This window comes from Gracilinanus agilis, chromosome 2 (genome assembly GCF_016433145.1).
Source record: "Gracilinanus agilis isolate LMUSP501 chromosome 2, AgileGrace, whole genome shotgun sequence".
NCBI lineage: Eukaryota > Metazoa > Chordata > Mammalia > Didelphimorphia > Didelphidae > Gracilinanus > Gracilinanus agilis.
The window spans coordinates 230,557,514-230,570,317 of NC_058131.1; the positions used below are offsets into that span (position 1 = coordinate 230,557,514).

Below are 12,804 nucleotides of genomic sequence, written 5' to 3' on the forward strand. Positions count from 1 at the left end.
ATAGATCTCCTGGATTGTATTCAGAGAGCCCATAGCTTGGAGGCATCTATCCTATTAGCTAGAAGACCCATCTGCAGTCTTTATTCACTGCGTGTCTGTGAGTCCCATGGTCTGCCCAGAGGGGCCAGAATCCTCTACCTGCCACAGCTCCCCCCAAGGGTACCCTGAAAATCAGCCACCAGTTCTGCCTGGGTTCCTTCCATGAAAATGGAGATGGGGAGATGGCAATTGGCGCCAGAATGTTTTCATTTCAAAACAAGGAGCCAAAAGGCTTAAAGACTGCCAACCTCCAGGCAACTAGTTGGCATGGCAAACAAGAGTGTTAAACTCGGGAAGACAGGCGTGTGAACGCCATTCAGGGGAAAGAGTAATAGCCTTGGAGTCAGAGGACCTCTGTTCGAATTTGCCTTGGCTACTTACTCCCTGTATAACCTGAGCAAGTCATTTTACTTTGGAGGCCTCCATCTCTTCATCTGTAAAATGAAGGAGCTGGTATAGAAGGTCCCTATCGCCATAGATAGGATCCTTGTCTTTGAGAACATGGTTGCCCCAAAGACCCAGTGCCAAAGCCATTCTCCACAAGGAATTCGACAAGGACCACAATCCACTGGGATGGATTTGGGTGGGACACCCTCAAGGGCAAAAATGACTAGGCTTGAGAGAGAACTTCTTCAAAACTGATGCATTCTATGTCCATTTATTAAGGGCCTACTATGTGCTGGGCACTGTGTATTCAAATGAAAAATTAAAATAATTCCTCAAGGATTTTACATAATACCATGAAGAAAATATCCATCTACAGCTAAGCATAATTATATACATATATATATATATATATATATATATATATATAAATGAAGACAAAAGAAATTTCAAGGGGCAGGGAAGGCACTAATCCCTGGGAAAATCAAGAAAGACCTCATGTGGGAGGTGACACAAGCTTAGCCTGGAAAGAAGGAAAAAAGAGCAGGGAATTGAGTGGGAATTATTTTCCACTAAGAGAACAGACAGTGGGGTAAGGTGATGTTTGGGGGGTAAGAAGTAAAACAATTTATGTGTATATGCATATATGTAACTGTGACAAACTTATAGTATCCAGGATTCCACCCTTCAGAAAATCACAGGATATAAAGCTGAAAGGAACCTTCGAGGTCATTTCATTCGATCCTTTGATTTTAAAGAGGAGAAAATTGAGGCTCAGAGAGAAGACTTGTCCCAAATCACATCAATAGTCATTTGTGTCCGTATGTTTTGCATCGAGCAAGAAAAATGCTTCCTTTCTTCTTTAAAAGGGGGCACCTCAAATTTACATTCTCCATCTCTACTTTTTTTTTAAACTCTTACCTTTTGTCTTGGAGTCAATACTGTGTATTGGCTCCAAGGCAGAAGAGGGGTAAGGGTAGGCAATGGGGGTCAAGTGACTTGCCCAGGGTCACACAGCTGGGAAGTGTCTTAGGTCACATTTGAACCCAGGACCTCCCGTCTCTAGGCCTGGCTCTCAATCCACTGAGCTACCCAGCTGCCCCCCTCCATCTCTGCTTTTAATGAATGTTCTTGGGGTCCTCAGTGAGTAAGCTTTTGGAGTCCTCTGGAAGTAATTGATACCATCATTTGATACGACCCTTCCTGAGCTAAGGAGAACCATCGGCTTGGAGGAAAGCGCCCACGAAATATATTCTACTTTCTAATGAATGTTGGAACCCCCAAATTCACATATTGAACTCCTGGGAAAAAACGAGGGGTCGGACAAGGGAGGCTAAGAGGCAAATGGCCCCCAAGTAAAGTTTTGCTAAGGTAGCTGCTGGCACTTTGGTTTGCTTTGTAGACAGCAGGTCTACTAAATGTATTCCAGAGTTCCCGGCCGCCAGATTCCTTGCAGCAATTGGTCCTGTCTAGACAAAACAAGCCAGCAGTAAAAACAAGGTTGTAGGTAATGAGGGCCTCTGAAATGCTTGTACACCTTGTTTTAGACAGGAGGTAAATCCATCTGGATAACACCCTGGCACAGAACTGCAAGCAAAACCGTGTCCCATCCCCAGAGGGGCCTGGGGCCCTTGATAAAGAATGCTTTTGTCTCTGAGGAGCCTTTCTGGGAGACACACAAAAGTCTAAATTAGATCTGGCAGGTGTGCCTTGTTCCAGCTCCGAAAGCATTATTCAGGAAGTTACAGTGATGGAGGAGAGTCGTGAGATTGGCAGTTTGTGGTCCCTGAAATGATCCTGGCATCCCTCTGTGCAAACATGACCCAAGAATCAGGTCAATGATGCCACATTGAGAATAAATCATCCATTCTCAGAAATGACTTAGCATCAACAGAACACTTAAGGAGGGCACCCAGATCTTCACAACCTACTCAGTAGGAAGTCAGGTTCCTTCACATCCAACAGTTCTAATAAGCATTTATTAAATCCCCACAATGTGCCGAGCCTCTGTGCTATACTCATGGAGATTACTCTAGTGGGCAGGGAACCAAAAATCTAATTTGATGGAGTAGAATCATGGAATAGATAAACATTTCTTAAGCATATTCTAGGGGGCTGCGTATACCAATGCAGAAGGAAAAGCCCATTTCGTTCATTTTTGTTGGCACCTCATCAGTGTTTAATAAATGTTTACTGAGCTGAACTGAGTTGAGTTAAGTTGGTTCCTGGTGGTGCCTTTGGCCACTCTGAGGCTCTCCATCTTTGGACAGACCTGAGGATAGCAGGGAACTTGGGTAATAAATAGCCTACCAATATATTGATTGTATTATGCATCAGGCACCTACTATGTATTGAGCACTGGATTAAGTGCTCTGCACTAGACACCATAGCCTGGGATACATTCTGGTAGTCTCCAGATGGGACAGAAGGTTCAGCAAAATGATAAATAAATATAAAACAAACAAATAAAAATAAGGGATCACCTACTGAGACTCTGGGAAACTTCAAAGAAACAAAATCCTCAGAAGCAAGGAGGAAAGACATAAAAATCAGCTTCAGCATACCCCAAAGGCCATGGTGTCCTGGCTCCTTTCCCTAAGCTTCTCGAGACTCCAGACCGAGGGGAGGAAGTTCAAGCATTCAGTGGTCAACAGGCCTATTCCTGCTGTTTCATCTTCAGGCTCCAGAGGCCCTAATAAACTCCTGGATAGACCAGTTATCCAAAAGACACCCTGGCAGGGTGTTGGCTGAAAATCCTGGGCTCAGACCCCACCCCCCACCTCCACCCAAAGCAGGGATGGAAATGACATCACTGGGCTATTGTCAGCACCTGAGGATGTATGCAGTGGAGCAGCCAGACAGGTCACTGCAGTCCAAAGGATGGAGGGCAAGTCTGAGCCTCAGGGAAAACCACCCTTCTGAGAAGCCACATTATTGCCCTGGATCTCGCTCTCTCTGGGTCTCTCGATGTCTCTCTCTCTCTACAACCTCTCTCTTTGCCCCTCTCCTTTCCTTTCTCTCCCTCCCCATCCTTCCCCCTCTAACCGCCCCCCTCACACACTCACACACACCCCACCACCATCCACCACCACCATCACCACCACAGGAAGTCAGGCACAATAGCTGTCTCTAAGTATCTGGAGGTTTGTCATGCAAAAGAGATTAGACTCTTGTGACTTGGTCCCTGAAAGGCAATGGGTAAAAGCCACAGCCAGTGTGAGGCAGGAACATCCTAGCAGCTCGAGCCATCTTCCAGTGTGCTTCTAGGTGACCAGAAAGCCTTTAAGAAGAAGCTGGATGACCGACTGGGGATGCTGTAAAGGGATCGAACCGGATGATCTCTGAGCTCCCTCTCAACTAGGAAGATTGAGGAATTCTAAGATCTGGGATCCAATATTTTAAAAGGCTATTATTCCCAATTTCTGAGTTCGCTCTAGAGGGTGAATGCCTTTAGCCTCTAATTCAAGTGTCTCTCGAGAATCAGGATTTTGGATCCTATTTGGCTTGTCCCAGATAGAGTCACCTGAGCTAGCCAAAAAATGGCATCTGAAATGCAAATCCAAGGCAGCTGATCTTGTTCCATCCCCATTTGGGAGCATTTCTTCAACGGTATCTTGGACCAGGCTTCCAAAAAGGGTTATGGCAGGGATTCTGAAATTGGGGTCTGTGGACTATTTTTATAAAATAGTTTATACTTTGACATAACTCATTTCCTTTGTAATCTTATTTTTTGGTTGTATAAAATACATTTATGTGTGTTATACTCACATTGTATATTGTATAACATATATGTGCATAAAAACAGTGGTCTGAGGAGTCCATAGGTTTTACCAGACTGCCAAAGGGGTCTGTGTCGCTGCAAAAAAGGTTAGGGATTCCTGAATTATAAAGGCATAAATAGGGATCCAGAAGAGACCTCAGAGGTTATTTAGTCTCCCAGCCTTCTTTTACAGTTGAAAACACTGAGACTCTTAAGAGATAAAACCACCCCATCACATAGGTGGCAGAGATAGATATGAACCTAGGTAAAGAATAGAGACAATTTCTGAAGAAAGGAAAAATCCTCTGATTTATTCAGTCCTCTCTCCACAATGTCAGACGTAAGCCCCAGAGCACTTGGTTGCCAAAATTGACTTCTTCCTGATGATACAGGACTGGGATGCATATTCCCTGATATCTGTGACGAAATTGTGTTTTCTCTCTTATGGATCCCCATTCTGGCCTTCTACGGTGATCAGGACAAACTCTCCTCTCTTCATGAGAGATGAAGAAGGTAAGGTAAACACAGAGTTCTGAAGAATGAGGGTGTATTCTTCAGATAACCTTTCATTTTCTTTGCTTTGTGAAAAGGCCCTTAAAAAAGATTCTTAGTAAATCTAGACCCAAATGTTTTTTATTTACCTTTCTTTCCTCCAAGTGACAAATTACACATAGCTGCTAGATGAAATTCCAGGCAAGGACAATTTTATTTTTGTCTCTGGGTCCTCAGCATTTAGTGCTGGTAGTTATGGCACATAGCAGTTATTTAATAAATGTTTGTTGATTAAATGATTGGAGTGTCCTACCCTCTTATCTTAATCCTCCATTGGACTTTCATCTCTCTAAAACAGCTTCCTCTCATCTCACAAGAAATTGTATTTTGTCTCCCATCAGTCTCTTCTCTGAAGTAGAATGTATGCTGCTTGAGGGTAGGAATAGCTTCATTTTTGTCTCTGAGCACTGAGCATAGTGCCTGTGACATAAGCAGGTACTTCATTAAATACATATTAAATAAAATTGAACTAAATTATCCTTCTTAAGTTAACTAGCAAACCTTCTCAGCTTAGGAAAAAGCTATTTCATCTTTCCTCATCTGACTCTCTCAGCAGGGCAAGGAAATGAAGAAAGAAGAAAAATCTGGAATCATTTAAAATCCTAGAATCATGACTTTAGAGTTGGAAGGGATATGGGCCACATCTAGTCTGATCTCATTTCACAGATCAAGAAACTGAGACCAAGAAAAGTGAATTAACTTGCTCAAGACCACACAGGAAGGAGCAGAATTGGGATTTGAATCTAGATCTTTGACTCAAAAGCCAATGTGTTTTCCACTATACCTAAGATGCAGGGATTTGTAAGTTACTTCTTCCTGGGCTCAGAGTTTGGCATATTTAGAGGTAAATTAATCCTGTGGGTAGCTATCAGAATGAAAGATCACAGAATCATAGAATTAGAGTTGGAAGTCATCTTGTTCAACCCCTTCGTTGTACATACAGATGAGGAAACCAAGTGTAAGGAAGTTGAATGACTTGCCCCAAATCATACCCATACTCTTTCCACTTTTTTTCTCTATCCCCCTTGGAAAAGGACTAAGAGATTATCTGATGTTTAAAAAAGGGAAGGGGGTCCTAATACTAGACCTAAAGCTAGGAACCACCACTTATACTAAGAACAGCTGCTGAATAAGCTAATGATTACTGTAGTGATTGGCATATTCCTTCTTTCAGGGTCCCTTCTTCCCAAGATGCTATGAAAAGGAAACCACAGAAAGATTCTTTGATTATCCAGGTCCTTTTGATCACAAAGCCTACTCAGAGGAGACTGAATTCTCTACCACTGACTCCCGATGCCCTCCTGGGTTAACTCAGGGATGAGGCTCCATTCTCTACTCAAGTCAACAAGCATTTACTTAATCATCTACTCTCTGCTTCACTAATCCTAACAGCTCTGTTTTTACTGACAAACATCCATCTTTTCTTCTCTCCTGAGCACAGTGGCAAATCTTGCCACGTTGCAGGTCTGAGAAGCAGCAGGGAAGACCAAGAGAAGCTGTGTATTTTCCCTCTCCAAACCCAACAAATTAAAATTGCCAGTCAGTTAAAGCAGTATAGAGTTACAGAATATATGCCATCATTCACAAGGGCTGCGGCCTCCGTAATACACCACACACAAGACATGTGTGGCAAGGTTATCAAGAGAAGGGACATTTTTTATGACAAGCATTGGTTAGGTGCCATCTATGTCTGAAGCCCCAAACTGAGTGGGGAGAAGACAGAGAAGCAAAACAGAAATAAATAAACAAACTCTCAGGTAGCTATCCTTCAGGTGCTAACATTCCACTAAAATTAGCACGTACACATACATGCAAATGAGCACTGTCATTTAAAGTAAGATGACTGATTTAAATGGAAAGGGACCTTAGAGGTCAATTAGTCCAATCATCACATTTTAAACACCAGGAAACTGAGGCCCAGAGATTAAATTATTTGCCCAAGGGCACATAGGTATTAAGGGATAAAATTGGGATTTGAACCCTTTGACACCAAACCTACAGCCCTTTCCACTATAACAGGCCATCTCCCAGAGCAATTATGTTGGGAGGTAATATACTTAACTTCCATAATGTTGCCATCGCTTAGGCTTATCAGTTTTCTACCATAGACAGCCTGTCATATCTTGACCACTGGCCTTCTTCAACCAGCTTCCAAAGGTCTGAAACCATTTTCCACCCTTGGTGGCCAAGGATTTACTGCTGCTTCCCTTCTTCCCCCCAGCCCTCCCAACCTTCATAGAGATCATCCAAAAGAATGTGCTGTAGGCTGAAGGTGTGGCCCAAAAGAGTTCCAAAAATGTATGAAACAAGGTGGCATAAATGATTTAAGGCTATGGCCTCCCCAAAGGACTGCTCTGAAAACCTCATCAGTTTTGATCTACTCGTTAGAAAAGCACTATCTTTGCTTTATAAACTTGCCTCTTATGCCGGCAAGATGGTGCTCAACAGGAGGAGACTCAAGTAATGGAAATTAATCAAGAGTCCATTTGGAGGACCAAAGCCCTCACTCACCCAATTCTAGATGGCTACATTTTTCTTCTGAGAGGACAAAAAAAACCCAAAAAACCCCAATACACTCATTCACTCTGATGATAAAGTAAAGCTGACAAGCCAACAGAATAGACCAAATTCCTATAACACCATTGTATCTGATCCTAATTTAAAGCACCTCCCAGATCAAGGCACAAACAGCATACCTCTATAACCCCATTACCAAATTCAGAAAGGAAAAAAAAAATTCAATGCCTCTATCCCAGTAACCATGGAAAATGAATGAGAGCACCCATATACATTTTGGGGATCTAAATGAGAAAAACATCTCTGCTTCAACCAGGTGTGTCCAGCCTAATAAATAGATTTTTTCATTGGATGATACAGCTCAAATGGAAAACAGTTTCCCAATGAAAGACAGGTTCAATCCATTGTCCCTCTAAAAAGTTTTGAAAGTCAAGTTAAAGCTAGGAATTCCAAGGAAGACGTTTCCAGGGAAATTCTTAAGAGTGCCCCCTAGGGGGCACTCAAGAAGTATGGCTGGAGATGCCTTGGGAATCTCAGTCATTTCTGGTAAAGTTGTTTGAACTCAGGAATGTCCCAGCCTGGTACTGTTGGTAAAGTTCACTCCCAGGGAAATATTGTGTGTGTGCGTGCATGCATGGGGTGAGGGGGCTGAGAGGGAGGTGGAGAAGAGCGAGTCTATGAGGATAGGAGATTGATTCTAATATTCTTCGACAGGAAAGGAGTATCTAGTGCCCTTGATTTATTTATTATCTCAAGTTATCTGAGAAATAGTCAGCCTTGGAAAAGTTCTGGATTTTGTTTTTGTTTTCGTGTGAGTGTGTGTGTGTGTGTGTGTGTGTTAATAAAGAGGGGGCCCAGCTGATGAAAACAAGTTATGAAATAACCTATGTTTGTGTAACTGGCTAGATTGCGTAATGCTCCCTCCCAGAGACCGTAAGTGTTGAGGAGGAAGGCAGAGACAGCACACAGATCTGGGAGGTGTTTTCCTAAGAAAGGAAGGAAGAAAGAAGAAGGAAAAAATCCCCTAAAAATTATATATATATATAAATATATAAATATATATATATATATATAAAAAGAAAACTGAGTGGGGGGAGGGAAGTAAAGAATCATGGACAACAATCTTTGGGAATAAAACTATGAAGTAGAGCAGGAAATATTTTTCATGCTTCAAGTTCCAGCCACATTCAAGACTAGAAGCTTAAAAAAAAAAGTCCTCTGGAAAAAATGTCATTCTCCCACATGGTCCTGTGCTAAGTCAGCCCAAGCCCTTTGAAGGACATGGGTAGAAAAGGATTGCTGTTCATGTTAGGGCAACATGTTTTTGCTACCCAGAAGATTTGAAACCTGGGGAAAAAAATGGCTAGGCAACCAGAGGTGGGGGGGTACTTAATTGGAAAGGAAAACGATCCAACTCAGTCCATGGAGACTGTCAGAAAAGGGGGAAGTTGTCCATCTTTTTCCCACCATTCATGTCCCGAACTAAAGGAAAGTAAGGGAAATAAAGTGATGGCGGGTTCTCTGGGCCAAACAGTCATTTACCATGAGCCTTGCCAGTCTGTGCCTCCGAAAGGGGCCTAGCACCTACTTGTGAAGTAACTAAGGCCGGCCCAGCAACCACTCCCTACCTTCATTACAGTTTTGCACAGAAGTTGCAACCATGATGGAAAAAACCCTAGTGACCAGACCAAAAAAAAAAAAAAAAAAAAATCCCCAGTCCTCCAGAACTATAAAAGGAGAGGGTGGCTCCAGAGTTTGTCTAACGTCCGCATTACCTTGAAAATCTCTCTGGTTTGAAAGGCGCCTCAGACTTCGGATGGCTGAGCAGAACTGGCAGGCCATATGAGAGAAGCAGTATACCAGGTTATTATCAATTGCAAAACCTTCATGTGTTACAGCATGCTAGGAATTAGCCAACACTTGCTTGCTGTTTAGCTAATGAGTCTCCATTATGGTCGGCTGGAGTCATTTCTCTTCCTCCTTCCCATTGCTGTTTCCCTGTTGGATTTTGATCTACAGCAAGGCATTGCTTCAATTTATTTCATGGGCTCCAAGGCCTCAGTGACACACTTTATCCAGTCGGGGTCACTTCATTGACTGCCCTAACTTCTCATCCAATCCCAACTAGGTTAGGCAAAATGACTGTAATACTGAAAATGATTCTCCTCGCTTAAATAATAACAAAAGCAGATAGGGAAGAAATAAGGAAAAACCAAATGGGCAGGATTCCAAGGTGGTCTGTTCTAGACCTTTGAGATTGGAGGGGAAGGGAGGAAAGGCAGAGAGAACAAATGATTCCCATCCAGTTGTAGAAATGGGCATGAAATCAATGGCACTTCTCTGACTAGGAGATAAATCTATGCAGGTAACTTTTTTAGTTTAACTTTATTGGACTTAAGTAGTAAAACAACTGAGCATTCACATTTTATGAATATTGTACTATTCAACCCGGAAAAGGGAGGTGTATATGTGTGATATTTGGTGGTGTTGGTTGTTTTGAAGGAGAAAAAGTAGCATTAGAGACCATGGCTAAGATCTAGTAAGGGATGGAATGTCACCAGTCCTGAATATCACTTTGGAATTGTTCTAAGTAAAGTCCCCAAAACCCACCTTGATATTTCAGAAGAAAGGATCTTTTCATAAGTACAAAAAATTATTAAGTCTCTACTCTTCGCCCCCATCCCAAAGTCTGAGGCAGAGTTTTCCTAACCGTCTTTCTGGGACTCTTCATACAACCCCTTCGTGTATATCTCAATTCAGAAGGCTGGTGCCTCTGGCCTATACTCCACGACACCAAAGGAAGACCTGTAAACCTAGGAAAGAAGAGGCTACTCTCTGGATTTTGGTGGGCCTTGTAAGTTAATCCAATGCACAAGACAAGCCCATACATGCAAAAGTCTGGGTGAAGATGATAATATTCCATGGGGCCCTCCTCACCACCACTATCTTTCTGGTATTTGCAAGCACAGCTCCATATACTCCATCATTGTGACTCCAAACCAGTTGAACTACTTTGAAAATATACTAAGGACTTGCTTTTTCAGCTGCAAGTACCACCCCAAAACCAGAGAGGGCTCTGCTCCAACAGCCCCTTTGCCTTACTTTCCTCTCTAACCTCTCTGCAATAAAGCTTTGTTTTCCATAACAAGGTCCACTCCTCCCAAGAAGGGCATGCCGGCAGCTGGATCCTTTGGGTGAAATGGTCTTGAAAGGCTCCTTCCTTGAGCATAGGTCAGACTCTTTGATGAGTCTTTCACTCCTGCCATGCCCTGGACCTCTAACCACTCACCCTCACTCCCCTAGGCACATAACTGAGTAGATTCTAGATCTAAAAGCTAGAAGGAGCTTTTCGTGCCGTCTAGTTCCATCTCTTCATTTTACATCTGAAGAAACCAGAATCCAGAGCGGCAAAGTTATCTGCCCCGGGTCACAAAGGCAAAAGTGGCACTCTAGGATTTGAACCCAACTCTTTAAGATTCCCAATCCAGCACCCTTTCCCCTGGGCTACGCTGCCCCTCCCCCACTGGAAATAACTCAAAAAATACCTTTTGCCCCCAATGGCTTCCCACAAGGAGGTCTTTCTAGAAACATAGCAGAAGGGTGAGAAGGGTATCCCCACGGGTATGGTTTCTGGGGAAGGTGTATGTTTTCCAGGCCTTCCTGTCCAACTATGGGAAAACACCAAGAAGCCAGCAGGCTAGCCCCGGGGAGCACGTTATTTTATGCGAAGGGATGGAGTCTTGGAGTAGCACAGAATTTCATCTGGGAAGGAGTTGGGAAGATGGAGAAGGTGGGAAGTCATTGTCAGCGCTTCACATCTACAGGCTCCCCAGAAGAAAAAGAAAGGCGAAGGAGTGGGAGAGGTCAGAAGAAACGAGACCTCAAGCTATAGGTCGTGTTGGGGGTTCTTGGCCCAAAGACTTAAGAGAAAAAGAAAGGCAGGAAAACGGCAGTCTGGGGGAGGGGAGTGAGGGAAAGGGGAAAAGGAAGGGCTCGTTCCCCGCCAGGTGCATCCAGGAAGCCTACGAGCTCTCCTGCTTACCTGCTGGCCGCCGCCGCCGCCGCCGCCGCTGGAATAAGACTCGGCGTGCGCTGGAGAGCCGCTGCTGCCCCGGGACGAGGTGTCAAAGTTCCCGGGATAATCCTGGTACATGATCCGCGGTGGGAGCCCGAGAGGAAACAGGGTGTTTGTCTTCCTCCGCCCTCCTCTTCCTCCTCCTCCTCCCGGCCTCGCACTTGCTTGGGCGCTCTCGCCCCCGACGATCCTCTCCCGGTAGTCTCAGTATTTTTAAATCCTTCCCACCCCCCCACCCCCGGGCCGAGTGTTTCCAAACGCTCTCGGAGGGGACGAAGAGGCGAGAAGCGCGAAGTCGACTGCAAAGAGCCCTGGAGTGGCGCGCTCAGAACTTCTGCCGGGCACCAGCTGGCCGCCTGGCCCTTTCCCTCTCTCTCTCTCCAAAGTCCGACCCTCCCTTCGGGCCCTCCCACTTGCCCTCCCCCTCTCAACCCGAGAGCAGGGAGTTGGCGGGGGGGACCTGGATCCTTGGGGAAGGGGACTGGAATCGATGTCCGACAAGAAAAATGGGGCAGGGTAATTGAAGAGAAAAAATAAGCCTGGAAACCCAATTAGCGAGCCCAGTCGATCGGAGCGGTGGACATTCACTTAAGGGAGCTCGCTTTGAGAAACTTCTGCGGCTATTTCCTCCTTTAAAAAAAAAAAAGAGAGAGGCTGAGAATAAACTTCCTGTGGATCGAATAGCCGCCCGAGTTTCAGAGAGGCTCTGACACTTGACAAAACGATAATCTGAAAAAATGCTTTGAAAAATAATAAAGCCTCTCCCCTGCCGCCCGGAGGCTCCCCTCGAACACCACCCAAAGGGGCAGGAAAAAAATCTTTTCCTTTGGAATGGACACGGAACAAAGATCTCTGCCTCCTGCTCTAATCCTCCGGGCTGCAGAGAGTCAAGCCCAAGAGCGAGCGGAGCCTCTGGCCTTTTAGAGCAGAGCAGCGCTCTCCTTTAATTAGGGATTCTGACACTGGCTTTCCCGTTCTCACCCCTGCACGCGAGAGGTGACGATGGGGCTTTTTTCCCCCTTCTTCTCTCTCTCTCTCTCTCTCTCTCTCTCTCTCTCCTTTTCTGTCTTTCTCTTTCCTGGTTGCAATTACAGCTCCCCCTCCCTGCCTCGCCCTGTCCCCGTCTCTGTGGGTCTCTCTTTCTCCCTCTCTCTCTCTAGCTCTTTCTCTCTCTCTCTCTCCCGATAGTGCGCTCCGAGCCCCAGAGCTCTGCCTGCCTGGGATGACTCAGTGCAATGGCATTAGTTCAACTCCACACTCTTTATTATCCAGCCCCCTGTACCATGTGGATCGTTCACTCACGTCAACCCCCAGCTCACCAAACCCCACCTTGCAGGGAGGAGCGGGCGGGTGAAGGGAGGGGAGGGGAAGAAAGAAGAGGAGGAGGAAGAAGAGAGGAGGGAGGAAGAGAGAGGAGGGAGAAAGAAGAGAATTCTTTCTTTTTCTCACCTCCTCAGCTAAAGGGCACTTGACACCA

The 12,804-nt window shown here is 44.8% G+C and overlaps 1 protein-coding gene across 1 annotated transcript in view; it reads right to left on the reverse strand.

The window, feature by feature from the left end:
- Nucleotides 1-11,507, reverse strand: part of FOSL2 (FOS like 2, AP-1 transcription factor subunit) — a 29,274-nt gene extending 17,767 nt beyond the window's left edge. Inside the window, exon 1 of the mRNA XM_044660983.1 lies at nucleotides 11,295-11,507. Coding sequence (XP_044516918.1) covers nucleotides 11,295-11,405 — 111 coding nt within the window. The 5' untranslated portion in view covers nucleotides 11,406-11,507. The remainder of the gene's footprint in view (nucleotides 1-11,294) is intronic.
- Between the last annotated feature and the right edge of the window lie 1,297 nt (nucleotides 11,508-12,804).